Source organism: Podarcis raffonei, chromosome 18 (assembly GCF_027172205.1).
Source record: "Podarcis raffonei isolate rPodRaf1 chromosome 18, rPodRaf1.pri, whole genome shotgun sequence".
NCBI lineage: Eukaryota > Metazoa > Chordata > Lepidosauria > Squamata > Lacertidae > Podarcis > Podarcis raffonei.
This window is the reverse complement of record NC_070619.1, coordinates 1518845-1540492: the sequence shown is the minus strand read 5'-3', so window position 1 is coordinate 1540492 and position 21648 is coordinate 1518845. Positions and strand designations below refer to the sequence as shown.

General features: G+C 49.5%; 1 protein-coding gene across 2 annotated transcripts; it reads left to right on the top strand.

Moving 5' to 3' along the window:
* The first annotated feature begins 320 nt into the window (after positions 1 to 320).
* Positions 321 to 17736, top strand: SUGP2 (SURP and G-patch domain containing 2). Of its 2 annotated transcripts, none has more exons than XM_053372533.1 (11): positions 321 to 353; positions 2565 to 2686; positions 4672 to 6177; positions 7527 to 7644; positions 8044 to 8492; positions 10652 to 10763; positions 11764 to 12170; positions 12279 to 12340; positions 13217 to 13359; positions 14247 to 14370; positions 17593 to 17736. In XM_053372533.1, exons 2-10 carry the CDS (start codon positions 2572 to 2574, stop codon positions 14368 to 14370), a joined length of 3036 nt encoding a protein of 1011 aa, XP_053228508.1. In that variant the 5' UTR covers positions 321 to 353; positions 2565 to 2571; the 3' UTR covers positions 17593 to 17736. The 2 variants fall into 2 exon arrangements, with proteins under 2 accessions (XP_053228508.1, XP_053228507.1); XM_053372532.1 differs by lacking the exon at positions 17593 to 17736 and adding an exon at positions 14579 to 15743.
* Positions 17737 to 21648: the final 3912 nt, after the last annotated feature.

Genomic DNA, 21648 nt, shown 5'->3' with positions numbered 1-21648 from the left:
GAAGGTGGGCCGAGAGCACTTCACCGCGCCTGCGCATAACTAGGGCTGGTGGGCGGGGAAACGCCTGCAAGGGGCGGGGTTTTGTGTTTTTTTGTATATATGTGTGTGTGTGTGTGTGTGTGTGTTTCTTTTGCGCGTGCGCACAAGAGGGAGGGAAGAAGGGCGGGGCTTGGATAGAAAGCCGCTGCGCGTGCGCGCAGTAGAATCTCCACGCGCGTGCGCGGTAGAATCTCTACGCATGCGTAGTGGCAGCCCCCTTCTCCCCGCCTGGTTTCGAGGCTGGGTGTTGCTGGGGAGACTCTGTATTTCAATAAGGGGGGACTCCGCCCCTCCCTTTTCTTCTTCAGCCTTTGGTAAGTGAAAGCTCTGAGGGGGGAAAGGAAGAAAGAAAAGGGGGAGTCGGGGGGGGAAGGAAGGCCGGAGGTTGCCAACTGACTCGGAGGCAGCCACTTTGCTGCCCCAGGCAAGCAGCCAGCGCGGCTTTTATTTTCCCAGGGCCCGGCAGTGAAAAGCGCTGCGTGCCTGAAGGGAGAGCTGGTAAGTTGGCAACCTCTGTTCCTGCCCTTGAGGCGCCTTCAAAGAGGGACTCCTTGGGGGCACGTTGGCCGACTTGGATCGCCTTTCCTGCTGCCCCCACTGTTAACTGGTTTTGGTGCCGGGCAAAGGGCTCTCTCCCCATTATTTGAGGATATTTTAAATTATTACGGTAGCAAAAGTCTCCTGGCAGATATCCAATGACTCTTGTAAAATAATGCAACGGTGGAGAAAAGCAGAAGTAAGGAGGAGGAAAAAAACAATTCTAGGAAACTGTGTAAAAAAATAAAAATAAATCGCAAAATAGTACAACGGGTATACAGTAGTTGGAAGGTTCTTTTTATTTTAAACAAACTCATTTTCTATTTCCTTTTCTTTTCTCTTCTTTCCTCCCTCTTTTCTATGTTTGTAATTTCTTGGATCATTTGTACAGTAATGTGGAATGTTTGTATTGTATGTACTTTATGTTATTTGTGCAATAAATGAATTTTTAAAATATATGTATTATGGTATTGATAGCCCCCCCTCCAAGGAGCTGAAGGTGGTGTATGTGGCCCTCCCCTTCCCCTCAATCCCCCACAACAACCCTGTGAGGTAGGCTAGGCTGAGAGGCGGCAGCTGGACCTCAACATCCCCCTTTGCAGCTATTTTGCAAAGCTTTTGCAGACAAAATCGTGGGAGTGCCAGGTTTTCTGGGATCAGTTTCAACTTGTTACCCCCCCCCCTGAGAGTGCAAACAAGCAGCTTGGATGGGCAAAACCTGTCTTCTCGACCCTTGCAGGGGTTCTGCTGTTCTGCTCCTTCCTGCTGGCCAGTGTCCAGAAAGTAGCGGTGGGAGATGAGTCTTCGGACCACTCGGGCCCCATCCTCTCCCCCATGCTTTTTAACATCTGCAGTTGTACCTCTAGATGCAGGTGGGATCCGTTCCGGAGCCCCGTTTGCATCCTGAAGCAAACGCAACCCGCATCCGCGCTTCTGCATGGGTCGCTATTTGCTGCTTCTGCACATGATGTCATTTTGAGCATCTGCACATGCGCGAGCGGTGAAACCCAGAAGTAACACGTTCCATTACTTCTGGGTCGCCGTGGAGCGCAACCTGAAAATACTCATCCCAAAGCTACTTCAACCCGAGGTATGACTGTACATGAAATGGCTGGGAGAGTTCACCAGGGGGTTGGGGCTGGGTGCTCACCAGTATGCGGATGATACCCAGTTCCACCTCTCAGCATGGCTGGGTGGATGCTTTTCAACAGAAACAAGGACCAGAGAAGAGTAGGCCACTCCTTTAACCCCACCCCAGAGGCTCCTTTCTAAACTTGTTTGTCCAGTCTTGCAAAACTTAAAAATGAAAACTCCTCTGTCCTCCAGCCTGCTGCTCTGGAGTCTCTCAGTGAGCTGAAAGTTACGGTCTCCTTTCATTGGAAGAAAGTTGGAAGCAGGAGTAATGCAGCTTTGAATATTGCATCTGGTGACAGAGGTGTAAGTCGGTTAGTCTTCAACATGCGTTGGGGACCCACTTGTTAAAATATAAAAAACCATACATATAACACAGATGGGTGGGGTATAAATAATAAAAATTATTACTATTAGTATCATTAGGCAATGCTGCTGCTGTGACCCACCATTGATTAGGCTTTGGCCTGGTAGTGGGTCACCAGACAACTGGCGTAAGTCACCTGACACGTTTGAGAGCAGGTAGAGCATAAGAAAAGCCCTGCTGCATCCACCCCCCTTGTCCTTATGCTGGCCACCTAGATGCCGCTGGGAAGCCCAGAAACAAAATGCGAGGTCCATAGCTCTCTCCCTCTGCTGTGCATAGAGAAAAGGTTTTTCTCCTCTTCTCCTAACAGTAGAACTCTGGGGCATCCAGTGAAGCTGAACACTGGAAGATTCAGGGCATGTAGTAGAAGAGACTTACTCGCTTTATTTTACTCGCTCCCTGATTTATGAATCATGCTAAAGGATCGCTAGGCGATATGGATGCCAACTGTTCCCCCTCCTCCCTAGCTCTTCCTCCTTTCTCATTCCAGAGCCCAGATGGCTGCTCGGCGGATGACGCGGGAGCCTTTTGATGCCCTCATGCAAGTCAAGGCGAAACGGCTTCGTCTGGACAGGAGTGACCCCATCGACGAGGCCCTCCACCAGCTGAGAGGTATGGTTGGTCCAATGCCCCTGAGCTATTTGTTGCTGCTGCTCATCAGCCTTTGACCCCAGTCCTGCTTCCGGCCTCAGAGACTCAAGGCGTTTTAGGTGAGCGTTATGACCCCAGTAAATTTAATCGGAGCCAGAAAATAATTCCACATGCCTCGCGCTCTTCCATTTCTGAGACCTTCCCCTAAAGCAGGTGCCGCCCTCCAGATTCTCCTTGCCAGCCCTGCTTTGCACGCGCACATGAGTGCTTTTGTGCAGCTGGGATGTGTCCTTGAGCCTTGACCATGCCTTTTGCTTGCCAGGATGGAGGGTAGATTGATAGATGCGTGAGTGCAAGTGTGTGCAGCAACTAGCCTACTGTCAAAAGGTTGGATCCACCTTCTTTGCTGCACCCCTTCAGCCTCGACCCTTGCGCAGAAGGTCTGCCCAAAATGGGATATGTCCATTGAGCCAGAAAAGGTTCCCTTGGCTTGGCATTAAAGGGTTTGCGGTTAGTGGCCAGCCCCCAAGTGGAGTGTGCTGCTAACCTCATTAAAGTCCCAATGATCATAGAACTGTAGAGTTGGGAGGGACCCTGAGGATCATCTAGTCCAACCCCCTGCAGTGCCTCAAGACAGCCTCTTTCCATATGAGCTGACCCTGATACAGTGGTACCTCGGGTTACATACGCTTCAGGTTACAGACTCCGCTAACCCAGAAATATTACCTCGGGTTAAGGACTTTGCTTCAGGATGAGAACAGAAATCGTGCTCCGGCACGGTGGCAGCGGGAGGCCCCATTAGCTAAAGTGGTACCTCAGGTTAAGAACAGTTTCAGGTTAAGAACGGACCTCCAGGACGAATTAAGTACTTAACCCGAGGTACCACTGTATTGAGATTATGTTCTGTGGCCCTTCTTCATGTGCCTCCTCTACAAGAGGTCTGGAGGGCAGCAACACAGGAACCGGGCCTGTTCTGCAGTTGCTCCCTGTTTGTGGAATGCTCTCCCTAGGGAGTACCTTTAGGCACCAAATGGCCTTTTTGCCTTTAGGCAAAAATGTTCCTATTCAACCAGGACTTTTGTAGCCTTATTGGAGTTCACCGATTGGGTCTACGTTGCTCCGGGACAGGAGGAAGGAAGTCAAAACGACACCGAGGTTGGTTCAAAGAAAGAGTTTATTCTGCTCTCCGGATAGCAGAAGGCACCTGCGTGGTGAGTCCACAGCAAGTACAAAGAAATGACAGGTTTCATGCAGTTTATATACCCTCCAGGCATCCTCTCCCCCTTCCCCAGCCACGTCAACTTGTATACGCAGGTTGACACCACATATGTTCCTGCTCTGGTACTCTCAACCATAAAAGGATCTTCCTCTTCCTACTCTTAACTGGGAAGACGCCATAATCTCCGGGAACAAGCTTTTGGCGCTTTCCCCGGACATTGGTCTTGTGCGTATTTTGTGGTCAGCACATAAGATAAAGTTCTGACGTGTTTTCGTTGTTCCCCTGGGGAGCCAAGGCCATCCCTTGCCTGTCCTGATAAAGGACAGAACTGTTTATGCAGTTGTGTCCTTATTATGGTTTTGCTCAACAGTTCAAGTTTTACGCATTTAAAAGTGCTCTATTTTGAAAGAACAAAGGGGGGGGGGTTGAGTCACTTTTTAAACTTACGACACTTTGACTGATTGGCATCCAGAGCCCTTTTAAAAGGTCTTGGTCTGGGGTTGTTGGGTGGTTCTTGTTTTTATTTTTATGGTGTGTTTTGTGTTTTTATATTGTGATTTTATCTTGTGAACTCTCCTGAGACCTGCGGGTACAGAGCGGTATACTAATTTAATAATAAATAAAGGAATATGCAGCTGTCCCATATTGCACCAATTTTGTTGTACTTAGTTTTTACACAGGTGCCATCATGTTGCACCAATTAGTTGAAGAAGCACCCTGTTGAGTTCTCCCGGTGTCCTTGGTTTTATGCCATGAGAAATAGCTTTCTTTTTTCTTCCCCCCGCAGTTCATTCGCGCCCAGCGCAGCGAACCCGGTACGAGGATGAGGACGGGGATTTCCATGAGGAGAGAAAGTACCTGCACAGCGACTGGAGGGGAGAAGCCCAAGAAGCCGCCAGCCAAGACTATTCGGTGCCTCCCTATCAGTCAGAGGAGGAGGATTACTACACACCCACATGCTCACGGAACCAAGATTACGCCCAGGCCCCTTCCCGTGACCGGGACTACGGCCATTTGTCTTCTGCGGAAAGGGAGCTCCCCGGCCCATCCACCAGGGAGCGGGGTTACGGTCGCCCGTCCTCTCGGCAAAGGGACTATGGCCCTGCCTCCTCCCGAGAGACCTCCGGGCTCCGGGATGCTGGCTACAGTTCAGCAGAGCTGTTGAGTGGCTTCCATTCTCCAGGGCTATTGGAAGAGGAGTTTGGGACTGTGAGGAGTCAGGATTACAACCTGGAGTATGGCCTGGAGGCGGAGAGAGAGTTTGCTCCCTCTTTACACGCGGGGAGGGACCTGACGGCGAAGTGCATCCGGGCCCCACAGGGCCTGGTCAAAAGCAAGACAGCTGCGGTCCTCCCCGTGAAGAAATGGGTCCAGGCTTTGTCCTCATGCAACCTGCTGGGGGAGCCCGCCGCCCCCTCCAAGGGGAGGGCCTTCCCCGCTCAGCACCTCCAGCTCGGCCAGCGGCCGTCCCTGCCCCCGAGGGGCACCCTGCAGCACGACGACCCGGAATCCGTGAGGCATGCCCTGCACAAAGAGCCACAGCTGGACCTCCACGGCCCGCTGGATGTTTTCACCACCTTTGGGGTGGAGATCATCAAGTGGGCCGGCTTCCACAAGATCAAGAAGGACCCGGAGTACACGGAAATGTTCCGCATCCTCTTCAAGCTGGAGACGGAGACGTGCGCCAAGATGCTGGCCTCCTTCAAGTGCTCGCTGAAGATGGAGCACCAGGACTTCTGCTATTCCGTCGTGCGGACTCTGCAGCACCCGGCGCTGCGGACGCCCAAAGTGGACGGCCAGTTCTTGAACCTGCTGCTGGAAAAGAAGCTGGTGGCCACCAAGAACGGCTTCTTCCAGCTCATCAAACCTTTTGACCGGTACATGATGCACCTCCAGGCCTGCCTCCTGAAGAGCGCCGTCCCACTCCTGATGGCCTGCAATGCCTACGAGCTGAGCTTGAAATCCAGCAGCTTCAGCGACCCGGGGCAGATGGCGGCTGCCTTCGAGACCACCGCCTCCCTCTGCCGGAAGGCCCTGGTGCTCGTCGGCCAGACCTTCGCCATGGCCTCCTCCTTCCGGCAGGAGAAGATCCTGGAGGCCATCGGGCTGAAGGAGGTGGCCCCTCTGCCCATCTTGTTCCCCAATTTTGACACCTCGGCCTTGTTTGGGAAGGAGTACATTGAACACCTGCAGGGCTGGCTGGAGAAGAGCGGGTCCCAGGTGCAGCTGAAGAGGCCAAGGGTGGAGACCCCCAGCCCACAGGGCGCTCCGGAAACCAAGCCGAAGATTAAGAGTAAGCGGGTGCTACTTCTTTGGGGGAAGAATTATTTCCATCTATAGACTTTCTGGGGTTCACGTTGTTTCAGTTTGTGAGACTTTGTCCTCTTCTCCCACCTTGCTTCTGTTGTCCCTGTGAGCATTAAATTTTATTTCTTAGGGTTAATAATGGTGATGATGTTACGATTCATGTGCTTCCCATCGGACTGGGTTACTCCAGCCACTCTGGGCAGCTCCCAACAAAATACTAAAAGCACAATAAAACATCAACCATTAAAAGCTTCCCTGTACAAGGCTGCCTTCAGGTGTCTTCTAAAAGTCAGATAGTTCTTTAATTCCTTGACATCAGATGGGAGGGCATACCACAGAGTGGGCAGCACCACCGAGAAGGCCCTCTGCCTGTTTCCCTGTAACTTCCCTTCTCACAGGGAGGAAACCGCCAGAAGGCTCTCGGAGCTGGACATCAGTGTCCGGGCTGAACGATGGGGGGTGCAGAGAATCCTTCAGGTATACTGGGCCAAGGTTGTTTAGGGCTTTAAGGTCAGCACCAACATTTTGAATTGTCAGGGTTATAGTTTGTGTCTGGGGCTTGTTGGCATGAGGTGGTGCTTGCTCTGCCCTGCCTTCCCACTCCCAAAAATTAAATATACCCAAAGGAAAAATCCACACCCAAAATCACCAATAATGTTAATGATTTGTCCTTTTCCTCAGGCAGTTGCAGAAAAATGAGAATTGATGTCTTATTGGCAGGATCTGTAATATGGGAGGACTGCAGCCGATGCGGAGTTATTTCTAGGTGTTCTTGTGCAAAGGCAAAATCACACAAAGTCAGTGAGACCCCGAGAACTGACCCCACATAGCTCTCTCTGCCTTACTTTTGCGTACAGCCTGCGCTTGGGAATAATTTCCTCATTTGCCCCGTGGGCTCCTCAACACTGCAGCAGAGAACCAGGCTCTGGGAAGGTGGCGTGAGGGCTCTGGAAGGCTGTTGGAGGCTTTCAGGGCTATCTGACACCTCACAGCCCTCCCCCCCCCCCAGCCTTCCAGAGGTCTCGTGTGACCTTCCTGGAGCCCAGGAAGCTTGAAAGCTTTTTCTGCAGCAGGAAAACCTGGTGCGGAAATAGTTTTTTATGCCCTCTGGTTTGCTGAGCTCTGGAAAGGTCTCATGAGATTTCAGATGGCCTCTCCCAACTGCCCCCCCAGCTCTCCATTTATTTGTTATCCCCCGCCTCCTCCCAAGCAAAGCTGCAAATGCATAAGTAAATCATGAGTGAGTTGTGGCCCTACTGTAATTTTGTGATTGTGAGGTTCCCACGAGCAAGGTTTTCATTTTATCCGAACCCCCACCCCTGTTTCTTGTCCTAGTTCCACAACGCGCTGACCGGAAGGTCACCGAGACAATTGAGAAGATGGTGGAGGGCATCGTTTCTGGCACTCTGAAAGGGAAAGAGAGAGCTCAGCTGAAGGACAACCCAGACTACTGGTAAATATCTTCTCGTAGTTTTGTGGTTTTTTCTGCTCCCTTGACTCACAGAGCCTGCTAGGAACAGGGCTTCTTGGGCCAGCCTAACTTACCTTTTTAATACCTGCTCCTTATTTGTATAACTCAAATCGTTTCACAAAGCAGCACCTACACTTTGGAACTCCCTGCCTATTGATATCAGGCAGGTGCCTTCACTGTATCATTTTCGGTGCCTGCTGAAAACATTCTTGTTCAGAAAAGCCTGCCCAGATGTTTAGAAAGTTGATGTGAATTTTAACTGGTTTTGGTCTACTCTTTTTAACTATTTGTACATTTTAAGTTATTGTTGTAAATTGTTTCTCGTGATAATTCTACCGTTTTGATTAGCTGCTCCTTCCCCCCCCCCCCCGGTCGAAACAGGTTTCTGAAGGAAGAGGACAGCCTGGAGCACAAATATTACAAGCTCAAGCTGTCCGAGATGCATTGGCTGAGGTCTGCAGCCAAGGAAAAGCCCAAGCAGGAGAAGACCCCTCAGCTGCAGGATTTGGCTGTCATGCAGGCCTTGCTGCGCGCCCGCAAGGTCCTCCGCATCAAGAAGCGGCTCTTCTGGAAGAGGAGGCCCAGGATCCTTCAGCGGCGGGTGGCGAGAGCCCAGAGGGTGAAGCGGGCCACCGTGGGGACCCAGACGCTCCTGTCCGCCGAGACAGTGCTCAAGGAGCAGGGCCTGCCGCAGAGCCCCATAGCCCACCCAGCAGAGACCGCCTTGGAAAAGGCAGGAGTCTGCGACTCAGCCACCGACCCAGAAGATGCGTCCGGGGAAGGTTTGAGTGCTGGAAGCTCGCTTGGGCTAGCATGCCAGTTCCCTGACGGTAGGTGAATTTCGGGGGGGACAAGGCAGACAGGATGTGGCCTGGTCTAGGGCTCGGCGATATATCAATACTGTATATCACCCAAAACTGGATTGAAATCCATATTGTGGTATCAGTTCCATAATTTTTGACCTGGCAATATGTTGTGACTCACGATATCTGTGAGACCTGCAAGTATAGGGTGGTATACAAATTTAATAAGTAATAATAATAGGGATGCGGGTGGCGCTGTGGGTTAAACCACAGAGCCTAGGACTTGCCGATCAGAAGGTTGGCGGTTCGAATCCCCGCAACGGGGTGAGCTCCCATTGCTCGGTCCCTGCTCCTGCCAACCTAGCAGTTTGAAAGCACGTCAAAGTGCAAGTAGATAAATAGATACCGCTCCGGCGGGAAGGTAAACGGTATTTCCATGCGCTGCTCTGGTTCACCAGTCCTGCTAGCCACATGACCCGGAAGCTGTACGCCGGCTCCCTTGGCCAGTAAAGCGAGATGAGCGCCACAACCCCAGAGTCGTCCGCGACTGGACCTAATGGTCAGGGGTCCCTTTACCTTTACCTAATAATAATAATAATAGCCTTTAGAAGTCTTCCGAAGGCAGCCCTGTATAGGGAAGCTTTTTAATGTGCAATGTTTTCTTATGTTTATATATAGGAAGCTGCCCAGAGTGGCTGGGGCAGCCCAGTCATATGGGCGGAATACAAATAATAAACTTATTGTTATTTATTATGAGGACTTGGTGATATATCATCCAAAACCAGTTTGAAGTCCTTATCATGATATCGGTTTCATAATTTTTGACCTGGCAACATACCGCAAATTGTGGTTTGTGTGTGCTTGTGTGCTCTATGCAAAAATCACAATTTGGGGAAAAACATTGAAGCCAGTCAGTGTGTCTCTCAATTCCTGCAGCCCCTCTTAACTCTGCTGGCTCAGCTCTCCCCTACAAGGAATCGCAAGTGCAGGAAAAACCACGAAGCCAGCCAATGCCTCTACTGCACAGAGTTGCACCCTTTTCTCAGACTTCATGATTCATCACTATATCGTGATGTTTAGCTGGTGATATATTGTGATGTTGAAAACCAGATATCCCCCAGTCTTAGCCTGGTCTCGCTTTGCATTGCCTGCCAGTGCCTCTGCAGGGTCCTGGACAGAGAGGTTCTTTCCCCTCCTCTTTAGCTGGAGGTGGGACCTGTGACCCTTGAGCTGCTGAGCTGCCTTCCGCTGGCCCACTGAACAGCTGCCTTGAGCCAATGGTCTTTTCTTTCCTCTCCTTCAGTGGGAGTGGGCATTTTGTGCCCCGGGGCTTTTGAATCCAAAGGAGGTGCTCCTTTGCTGAGCTGGCCTTTGCTCCCATAATTCTCTCTGGGATCTTCGCTGTGGGGAGCTTATGGGGACGCTTAGGAGGTTGACCTCTCTGGCAGGCTCTTCTTAACATTATTACACAGGAATATAGGAAGCTGTCTTATCACGAGTCAGACCATGTTGCAGAAAAGACCTGTTCTCATACTGCCACTGTCCAGACCTCTCAGAGGACGAGGGCAGGGTCTGTGTTGGTTCATATGGGGAGAGGCAGTCCTTGAGCCATTTAAGGTTTAGAGGTCAAAAAACAGCACAGAAACTCATTGGCAGGCCAGGATCGATGCAGTATGCTCAAACCACCTTGCCCTGGTGAGCAGCCTGGCTGTAAAATTCTGCACCAGCTGACGTTTCCGAACTGTCTAGAGTCAGCCCCACATATAATGTGCTGCAGTAATCTAACCTGGAGGTTACTAGAGCATAGGTGAAGTTAAGGGCATAGCTGGGCCACCACCTGAACCTGATGGAAGGTGCTTTGTGCCCCTGAGGCCACCTGAGCCTAGTTAGCAGAGCACATGCCAATTTTGTATTATATTCTGCGGGCGAGATCCATTCCAGACACCATGATATATCTACATATTGCGGTATTTGGCTGCTGATATATCACAGTGTTGAAAACCAGATATCATCCAGCTCTAGTCTCCAGTTGATTTTGGACTACAACTCCCATCATCACTATTTAGCGTCCTGTACCCCTGTGTTTTGTGGCTGTATCCCACCAGTGTTCCAGCAATATAAGCCCTGCTTAAAATGGAGCAGGAATAATTTTGTTATCTTCCCCCACCCCACCCCCTGTTTTCCAGTGGATCCCAAAACGATGGTGACAGCAGAGAGGCTGGCCAGGTTTGTGGCGGAGGTGGGACCTGAGATGGAGCAGTTCAGCATCGACAACAGCGCAGATGACCCGGATCTGTGGTGAGCTACCCTCTCCCTCCCCGGGAAAATCATGTGGCATGCTCCTGGAGCACCCCGAGCCTCATTGCATGAGCCAGGCATTGCAGTAACAACACTCAACATCTGTAAAGTGGTGGCATGTTACTATTACTATTATTATATTTATTAACATTAAAAACTTCCCTAAAGAGAGCTGCCTTCAGATGTCTTCTAAAAGTCAGATGGTTGTTCATTTCCTTGACATCTGATGGGAGGGTGTTCCACAGGGTGGGCACCACTACCAAGAAGGCCCTCTGCCTGGTTCGCTGTAACCTCACTTCTCGCAGGGAGGGAACCAGCAGAAGATCCTCGGAGCTGGACCTCAGTGGCTGGCCTGAACGATGGGGAGGTGCTGCTTCAGGCATACAGGGCCAAGGCTGTTTAGGGCTTTAAAGGTCAGCACCAGGCCTTTGAACTGTGCTTGGAAACGTACTGGGAGCCAGTGTAGATCCTTTAGAACCAGAGTTACCAGTCTAGCTGCCACATTCTGGGTTAGTTGTCGTTTCCAAGTCACCTTCAAAGGCAGCCCTACGTAGAGCGCATGGCAGTAGTCCAAGTGGGAGATAACCAGAGCATGGACCACTCTGGCGAGACAGGGAGCAGGCAGGGAGGGTCTCAGCCAGCATACCAGATGGAGCTGGTAGACAGCTGCCCTGGACATAGAATTGACTTGCACCTCCATGGACAGACCCTCAGGCTGCACACCTGGTCCTTTAGGGGCACAGTGACCCCATTCTAGTCTCAGTCAGTGCAGCAGATGGGTTATAGTTTTGTTGCAAACCGCTGTGATATATTTCTTTGATTCAGTGGTATCTAAATATTTTTCGAAATAAATCAGTGAACAAGCCTAGTTGTGGAGCTCAGAGCTTGTGAAGCTCAGAGCTGCAGCTTGTCCCCAGATACTCGTATGGCCACCTCAGGGTCCTCATAGGGGAAGCGACACAGCAACACTGCAGTGAAGTCCTCCTGTGCTCTCTCTCAGGTTCCTGCATGACCGTGAGAGCTCAGCCTTCAGGTTTTACCGGATGAAAGTCTACGAGCTGTGCCCCTCCATGAACTTCAGCGCCATTCCAGGGCCTGCCAGCGAGAGCCCCGCACCCTCGGAGGGCGACTGGGAGAACAATGAGGAGGAGGAGGAGGAGGAAGAAGAGGAGGAGGAGGAGGCTCCCCAGTCCGGAGTGGAAGAGGAGGAAGCTCCAGCAGGGTCTGCCAGCGTGGGAGCCTCGAGTACAGCTGGAGAAGGGCAGTCCGAGGGCCCCACCTCAGAAGCACCTGCCCAGGCTCCTCTGCGGGGCGGGGCCTTTGGGCGCAAGAGGGCCAGCAGCAGGTCCTTGAAGGTGGGCCTGATTCCAGCCTCCAAGAGGGTCTGTCTCATCGATGAACCGAAAGGTGAGTGAGGCAGCTGGGCGGGTTAAGCCAGGCAGGTAATTCTTTGTCAAATTTTGTTTGTGTCTGGATTGACCTTTGGCCTCTGGATTTGCTTTTTTTGCATTACAGTCCACGACCCCGTCCGGATTGCGTATGACCCACCCCGTGGCTATCAGACCCACAAAAATAAGGTGAGAAGGGGGCAAAGTAATAAATACGTGCATTTATTCTTTAAGAGATTTAATGCACTGTGCTTTCCAGGCAGAGGCCTCCCAGGGCAGCTTTCAAAGCCAGCTTGAAACCTCCATGAAATGCAAGTGTGAGCTTCTGTTCACCAGTTAGGTGCTGGCAATAACTTCAGCCCAGCGGTTCCCAAACTTCCTCAGGCCCCCCTGTTCCCTGAACTGATCCCCAATGTCCCCAACCCTATAAAAAGCATTGTTCAGAGGAGTGGTTCGCACAGATTTCTGAAGAAGACAATAAAATTTTAAAAAGATTAGTTAATTGCCCATTTATTCAAAGTGCATTTGTTTATTTCTCTTCATAAAGTTTACCCACAGCTTGACTACAGAAGCAACTTCAAAGCGTTGTGTTGTGTGTGTTTTTTAGAGTAAGTTTTTAATTAAAAAAAAAAAGCCGATGAAAAAGCAAAGTTATCACTAAAAAAATCTTGCAGCATAATTTAAAACACACAAAAAGTTAAAACAATAGACCAGGGCTTCCCAAACTTGGGTCTCCAACTGTTTTTGGACTACAGTTCCCATCATCTCTGACCATGGCTCCTGCTAGCTAGGGATGATGGGAGTTGTAATCCAACAACAGCTGGGAACCTAAGTTTGGGAAACACTGCAATACACTGAAACAAATTATTATATTATTAATATAATGTATAATGTTTTTAGATTATATAAATTATTATTATTATTATTATTATTAGTAGTAGTAGTAGTAGTAGTAGTAGTAGTAGTATTAACAACAATAATCCTGCTAAGGCATTTTGTTGCCTTAATGCAATAGCCAAGCCAGGTGTTTATGATAATGATGTTGATGATCAGTTTTGTTCTCAGTGGCAGAAATCAAAGGATTTGGAGTTTTCCCACAAGCGACTGAACCAGAAGAACATTGGCTTCCAGATGCTGCAGAAAATGGGCTGGAAGGAAGGCCTTGGGCTTGGTGCCCACGGAAAGGGCATCAAGGACCCCGTCAAAGTGTACGTAGCACGTGAGCAAGTGGCACACTCCTTTTTTATATAAAAAAAAACGAACAGGTTTTGGAATGGATTGATATCTCACCACAGTTATTCCCTATTGCAGAGGTCGCCAGCTCAGCGCCAGCGGGCACCATTCTGCCCACAAAGGCTTCCAGTGGTGCCCTTGGGCAGGCGCCCCCAGCTCTGAGCTGTCGTTTAGAAACAGAAAACAATAAAACCCAAAGACTTTAGCCCTCCCAGAAAGAAATTGGCAGGTACCTTCTAAGTGATTTCTGGGAAGTGAGTTCTGGTGTGGCTATTCAGGACAGATGTAAGGAAGCCCTTCTTTGCGCAGTCTGCGGTTAAGCTGCGGAACTCGCTGCCACAGGATGGCCCCCAACCTGGATGGCTTTAAAAAAAGATGAGACAAATGGCTGCTAGCCAGGATGGCTCTGCTCCGCCTGCACACTCTGAGGCAGCAGTGCTTCTGAATGTCAGGTGCTGGAAACCACAGGAGGGGAGAGCGGCTCTTGTGTTCGAATCCTGCGTGTGGATTTCCCATTGGGGGCATCTGGTTGGGCGAACAGGATGCTGAACCCTTTGGCTCGATCCACCTGCTTCTGATGTTCTTACGTATCCCAGCATGCCGTTCTATTTCTTTTCTTTTTGCAAGGGGTTAAGGGTGCAGCTTTGTTTGCCTGTTTCCTAGCCCTGTCCAGAATTGACTCCTCTGCTTTTGTGGTTGGCACGAGCCAAAGGAACTGGGCGTGGGGAAGGACTGACCTGGAGCTCGGTCACCTCTTTGGAAACACGGTGGCCAAGACATCGCCCGTTGGCCCTGCGCTTTGGTCAAGGAAGCCGGTGGCTGGGCATGTGCTCACTCTCTCTTTGCTTTGCCTCCCTTTTAGGGGCTCCACCTCAGCGGGGGAGGGCTTGGGTGTGGCGGGGGACGAGAACAAGGAGGACACCTTTGCCACCTTCCGCCAGAGGATGATCCAGATGTACTATCTGAAAAGAGCCTGTAATAAATAGGTAGGTTGTCTGCAGCAAGTCAGCTGTGTCCCCCACCCCCTTTTGAATTAATTGCAAGATTAAAATAACTGTTTCTCTCTTCTTCTGTTTTCAAGCTTTTTCTTCTTCTTCTTCTTTGACCAGGGAGATATTTTCTGTGTGTGCACAAAGCTTATCTGGGTTTGTTTTTAACCGTTTTTTCATGTTTGTTTCATGTTTGAATGACCAGAATGAGCTTTGAACCAAAGAAGCGAAGATCATTGTGCTGGAGAGAGGTCTGGAGAGAGGACAGGCCATCTTCTGAGAATCCCCCACCCCTTTTAAATTTGGAGCAATTAGAAGAGCAAATTGCTCTTCAGAATCCGTAACCTCCTAAACAAATCAAAACGAACATTGCCATTCTTTGGATGCAGGAACGGCTGGGTCTACTTTTTGATCAAATCTCTTAACAAGAACCTAGGATGTCAAGCTCCCCCCCCCCCCACTTACGCAAGGCCAACTTGCGTACAGCCACGTGTGCATGCAGTGCCGGGAAATAATAAATCAATTGGCTGCTTCTACCTGCAGCTCAGATCCCCACTCCGAGTGCTGTGGGGCACATGTCCACACACACACACACACACACACACCAGCCTGGTCCTGGCTGCAGCGACAATCTCAAGGTGTGAGTGGGCAGAGGGAGGGGACATGGGCACATGGGATCAGCGCTTGGGCACTGCACTGCTGGGTCTGAAAGCACCTCTCAAGGGCACCCTAGAGGATGGGCAACCCAGTGCCCCACTAGCCGTGCGGCCCTGAGCCAGCAGGTGAGGCACAAATCCATCTCCGAACCAGGCAGGGTCAGTGCTCAGAGGAGAAAAGGAGTGGCAGGGGGAGAGTGTGAGTAGCTGAGCTGATCGGGGGGCTGTGGATCAAAGCGGTAAGGGGAGGGGAGGAGGAAATCAAAGGAAGTGAACAACTGTGGCCTGGAAGTCTCTCAGGACTGCTGCCCGGGAGGGATGGGACGGAAGGCTCAGGGCAGCAGCCCCGACGACGCATGTGAGTCTGTCTCTTCCCCGTGCGCCCTCCCTATTAAAGCAGCATGCCCCCCACTTTATGCAATTTCACTTCTGCATGTGGGGCCCCCGGAGCATAACCCCTGCGTAGGTGGGGGTGTGTGCCTGTATCCATTCCAGACAGGACAAAAAATGGACTGTCCTCTATGTGGACAATATGATCATCCTGCCTTTCGCAAGATTCAGAAATTCCACCTTTACACAATTTGATGTCTTTTTCTTTTCAACTGCTTTGGGTCTGCACGACGAGCTGAAGTTATTGAATAACCATTACTTGTTCGATTTATTGAACCATCGCTTTGTTTGCTTTAAATAAAATACAGTATGTAGAAACCGATACCATGTAGGGCAGATACGAATCTCACTTTTGTTTCTGAGGTGTGTGTTATCAGCGATCAGTGCCACTGCCAGGCATGCAGGATTTCGCTTGGCCTGCATTTCCGTCTTCTTTAACAGTCTTGGTTACTTTTTCCTTCTGCAAAGGAACCTTAGTGCTGTTTTCTTGCAGGAAGGTCTCTGGAGAGCTTTTTTTGGGGGGGGTACAAGGTTGTCTGAAATTCGGGGGTTCACTCCATTGCTGAATAGGACCCCTCTAGAATGTGCACGAACTCTACTTACGAACCGACCATCTCGACAGCATCCCGATTTGAATTTGACAGTGTTTTCTGATGAGTGTCCACACACTCTCTTTAATCCATTTTCCCTCTGGAGTCCTCCAGTAACGATTTGCCACCCAGCCTCTTCTGCAAAAGGCTACTTCATCTTGGTGACCGGACACAAACCAGTTGTTAACTCTGAAACATTCTGTCCGTTGTAGACCTTGGTTTCTCACAGCCACCCATTTGTGGTGGGGGTCTTGTGATGTGCAGGATCATTCGCACCTCCTTCCCCCTTCATAGCCAAAGTGGACTTTTCAGGGGGAAACCACACTCCACTGTGGTTTGCGGCATTCCTTCCCGCTCAGAACAAGCTTTTCTGCCCCAGGAAACTCCGAATCAAAGAGTGTGGTGTTGAAGTCAGCCTGAGCTCCATGCCGCCACCAGGCGCATGCAGTGGGAACTTCTTCCTCTGCCTTTCTGAGAAATGCAAGAGTCGTTCATGGGAATCGGTGGGGCTCCTGCCGTTGTTTGAGCCAAGAAGTTTGCTGCTGATAGCAAGATGTTGAAGAACCCCACGAGACCCCCTTCCTTCGGCCTGCAGGATCCAGTTCTGTCAAGCTGAAGCTGCCCCAGGGGTCTGGCCACCCTCCTGTTAAAACCACTCTCTTACTTAATTTCTAGGGGTGTTTTGGTTTCTCTTTCCTAATTGAGCATTACATATATATATTTTTAAATTGGCTCTCAGCCCAACCTGGCCTTTTGGCCACCTGTGAGTCAGATTGCTGATTCCCCTGGCCCATAAATGAGTTGTTGCTGTTTGAATAGCCCCTTTCCTTTGATGTGAAGCTTCTGTGTTCAGCCACAGTTTTGTTTTCACCCCACCTCATATTTACAGCCAACTCTCGTGTCTTCTTCTTTCAAGTTGCTAGAACCTTTTCTCCTCCTGACTTCAGGAGCTTGCAGATAGTGAGATGACCGCATAACCCAAACATTTTCTCTTGCATTTTGTGGGAGGGCTGCATTCCTCTCTTCCAGCTGATTCTGTTGCCTTTGTGGCTTGAACCCAATTCTTGGGGTGTCAACTTACGAATGTTCATATCCAGGCTGGGGGAATAAATGGCTGTGTGTTGAAACCCAATTTCGTTGGGGTGGTCCTGCTGATTCTGGACTCTCTCCACAGCTGCAGGAGTACCTAGCAAACTTTGATTTTTTAAAATTTTATTTAAAGATGGAACACTGTTTTTCTTGGGATGGGCCAAAGAGGACTTTTACTCTTCTCCAACCCTTCAAGATAATCATGATTATAGCCAGTCTTCCTTTATGCTAAGATTTGTTTCAGGACAGCATTGAACTGAGCAACACTGGTGTTATTTAAATTCCCATCGTTGCTTTCGCCCAAGGATCTTTTGGGGTTATTTTAAAACCAAGATCCACTCCTTTCCTGTGTGTGATATCGTCTAACAATCGGCTTTTCACTGGGCAACTTCTGGGGAACATCTTTAATGGGTCTGCAAAAATATTTTCAAACGCAGAGCAAAAATGGCCACTTGGTAGCCAATTTGGTTCACTAGTTTTTTTTCTTATTCTAGTTTTCCAGGCTCTCTCACGAAGACCTCAAGCATCCACGAACACTTTCCTGCTGCAGTTGCTAGGGCACGTGTATTCTTTATCCTGTGTCTCCCCCAACCCTCCGTTTGGGGATGGTGGTGTTTTTTCAGTGGCTCTTGATCTCCCTTTCCTGTGCCATCTGAACAGTATTGACCCGTAGTGGAAAGAGAAGTTTGTTAGCTGATTCGTCGTTTCTTTTTTAAATGTTTAACGGCATGTAATCCTTTTGCTTTAATATTTTTTTTAACAAAAAAGCCTTCAATAAACATGAACCTGATTATTAGCCTCGTTTCGGTTCCTGGCTGTTACTTCTAGCTGCTGTACATACACAGGTGTCAGGGACTGGCTGGATGAGGAAGAGTGGCTTCCTGGCAATTGGCAGGAGAGTACAGTTTGGACCCAGGTTCATGGTGGTGGGAAACAGGACGCGCCCCAGAGGAGGAGGAGAGCTGGGAAATACCGGATGCTGGAAATCAGGAGGGGAGGAACAGGAGGAAACACAGAAACCCCAGCCGTGAGCAAGGACAGGAGTCAGGAATAACAACAACAATAATAAAATTTATTATTTATACCCTGCCCATCTGGCTGGGTTTCCCCAGCCTCTCTGGGCGGCTTCCAACGAAAGATTAAAAATACATTAAAACATCAGTCATTAAAAACTTCCCTAAACAGGGCTGACTTCAGATGTCTTCTGAATGTTAGTTGTTTATTTCTTTACCATCTGATGGGAGGGCCACTACTGAGAAGGCCCTCTGCCTGGTTCCCTGTAACTTCACTTCTCGCAGTGAGGGAACCGCCAGAAGGCCCTCAGAGTGTCCGGGCAGAATGATGGGGGTGGAAACGCTCCTTCAGATATACAGGGCCGAGGCCATTTAGGGCTTTCAGGGTCAACACCAACACTTTGAATTGTGCTTGGAAACGTACTGGGAGCCAATGTAGGTCTTTCAAGACTGGTGTAATATGATCTCGGCGGCCACTCCCAGTCCCCAATCTGGCTGCCGCATTCTGGATTAATTGCAGTTTCCGGGTCACCTTCAAAGGTAGGCCCATGGAGAGCGCATTGCAGTAGTCCAAGCGGGAGATAACTAGAGCATGTTTAATAGCAGCAACACCAGCACCAGCTCACAGCCTGTCTGTTGAGTCTGCCAGACCCACCTCTCACCCCTAAAACAAGACAATTGTTCCACATAACAGAACAGAAAACCAGGCAGAAACAAAGAGGAAATTTATGGTTTTGAGTACTTCCTACTCCTTCCTCCCAGCTTATCATCTCTAGGCTGCAATTCCCTTTCCTCCAATGTTGTCTCCACGGAAGTTAGCAAGTACGTTATTGGCATACTCATCCGTGGTCAGTAGCCTTGGATCTGATTGGGTTAGATCAAGAATGGATCCTCCAAATCCATCTCCTCCTGTCTCTCTCTCCTCTGGGGGTGGCAATAATTGTTCTGTGCACTGTACCTTTGACAGCCACTTTTGTGTCTTCCGAGGTTGGCAACTACTGTCCTAGCTCTTCTGGCCAAGAATCGGTGTCCGAGTTGAGAGCATGGAAGCGATTTTGCAACTCTGATGACAAAGTGTGGTTTGTGACTGTCCTCCTCCTGTGTGTCACATTCCTTCAGGGGTTAGACTCTTGCAATGGGCAATCTTTCTCCACCCTGGGGGCACCCCATCTCTCTTGGTGCTCAGTCTTGGGCAACTCAGCTCTATCAAGTAACTCTGCATGTGGACCTGTTGTTTTGACTGCTGCTGGTTGCTCACTCCTCCCTCAGCCTGGCTGTGTCCGTGGTGGCAACAGTTGGCTGTCCGACACACTCCTGCTTCCCTCCACCGTCCTGCCTAACTGCATAAAAAGCTGAACCAGTGGAAGGGGAGGTGTGAGAAGCAAAAACTGGGGAATAAAGGCACAGGTGGAACAGAAGCTGGAGAGAGCAAGATCTTTCAACCCAGCAGCTAGCCAGAACTTAGAGAAAGGAGAAATTTCTTCAATTTATCTCTCTTCCAAAGAAGCGCAGGGCAGCAGAAACGCCAGCCATTTAAAAACAAGAAAATCTAAAGCAGTTTTTTTAAAAAAAATCTTAAAAACAATTAAAACAACTACAAGCTGTTCCGGGTAAAAACATTGTTCCATTCACTGATCTTTGGGTTGCTAAGAGTGATATTCTTCTGCCACCAAATGCCTGGGAGGAGTAAACAGGAATGTTTTCAAATGTCTCCTGAAAGTTAATAACAATAGTGGAGATGCGTCTTTCCCTAGGGAAGGGCATTCCACAACTAGGGAACCACCACTGAAAAGGCCTTGTTCCACGTGATATAAGAATTAAGAGACCCAATGTGTATATTTTTGATCTTAATAATGTTCAGACGTTTTGCTTTTTATTACATTTAACCTCTTACATTGTGGGGTATAGAAGGAGAAGATCTTCTGCAGAAAGCAGTGACCATCTGGTTATGTAACAGGTCCATGGGTTACCATCCTATGGGGGGGCGCTATATCCAGCCTAAGATTTATGCAGAGTGGGACCTATGGAAATTAATAAACCTACGTTAGCCATGCATTTCAGTGGGTTGGCACTACACAAGAATTGATGTTGGATACAACTCAACCCAGTTTGAAAGGAATATTGACAAGTGGAATGTGTGCAGACGAGGGCGACCAAGATGATCAAGGGTCTGGAAACCAAGCCTTAGGAGGAATTCCTAAAGGAGCTGGGGATGTTTAGCCTGGAGAAGACTGAGAGGAGATAGGATGGCCATCTAATATCTGAAGGGCTGCCTCAAGGAAGGTGGAGCGAGTTTGTTTTCTCCTGCTTCACAAGGAGGACCCAAACCAATGGATTCAAAGTGCAAGAAAGGAGACTCAGCTCAACATTGGGAAGAACTTTCTGACAGTAAAACCCATTTAACTGTGGAGTGGACTCCCTCGGAAGGGGGTGGGCTCTCCTTCATTGCAGGTTTTTAAACAGGTTGGATGGTCATCTGCCAGGGATTATTTAGCTGTGATTCCTGCATTGTAGGGGGTTGGACTACAGAGGTGGTCCAAAAGAAATCAGAGCAAGATGTTGGGCACCAGGAGTTGCTGGAAGGAGGTGTACAACGTGCTACCCAACCATCTTGGGGACTGCATTCTGGATTTGTGTTGTGTTTATTGCTGAGCCTGTTCTTCTGAAGATATCCCGCAAGGCAGCAGAGGTTTAGGAGAAGAGTTTTCCTTCTCCTACATGGGCTTCCTTCCCAGGTGGACAAACTCTACAGCATGGGCAGAAACTGCCTCCTTGCCTGTTGGACCCACTCTTGGTCTTGTCCATCTCCATCTGCATCTCCTGTCTTGCATGCAGGAGAAGTCAAAGCCGTTTCTGGGATTGTGGCCGCTGTCACATGCTGGCAGCTTCTAGGAGCCACAGGTGGGAGCTGAGTGCAAGGTGGGGACCAAAGGTGGACAAAACCCCAGAAGAAGCATGTATCCCCCAGCAGAGGTACTACCCCTCCCCTAACACCCCATACAGCCCACAAAGTATGTCCATTGCAATTCAAGAAGCAATGTGGTTAGAGTGAAGGGTTACGACCTGGGAGAGACCAGGGTTTGGATTCCCACTTGGGGATGAAGCTCACTGGGTGACCTTGGAGACCAGTTGCCACCTGCGATTAAGGAGGGGGAGAACCACATAAACCACCTTAAGCTCCTTGGAGGTGTATAAATGCAATAAAGAAATAGAAGTATAAAGGGCCCATTAATTTTTGTGGGTTTCCTCTGAGTAGGCTTTATTTAGATGCAAACCTGTATAACGCAACAAACAAACAAACAGGAGTGGAGAAGAACATAGAATCATATAGTTGGAAGGGACCCTGCAATAAAAAATAATGAAAGATCTGGCTTAGGCTGCTCTGAACTTGAAGGTGGCGCAAGACACCAAGACGTCAGCCCTCCTGAAAGCAGACTCACTAAAATGAAATAGATAGGTCTAACTTGGCTCCGTTAATTTGGATGGTTCTACTGAATAGAAGTTTAGTAGAAATTTAATTTGGATGGATCTACTGAA

Coding starts and splice junctions, on each gene's coding strand:
- SUGP2 (XM_053372533.1), top strand. CDS start 2,572: ATGGCTGCTCGGCGGATGACGCGGGAGCCTTTTGATGCCCTCATGCAA. Junction 12,341..13,216: donor ATCAGACCCACAAAAATAAG/GTGAGAAGGGGG, acceptor TTTTGTTCTCAG/TGGCAGAAATCAAAGGATTT. Junction 13,360..14,246: donor ATCAAGGACCCCGTCAAAGT/GTACGTAGCACG, acceptor CCTCCCTTTTAG/GGGCTCCACCTCAGCGGGGG.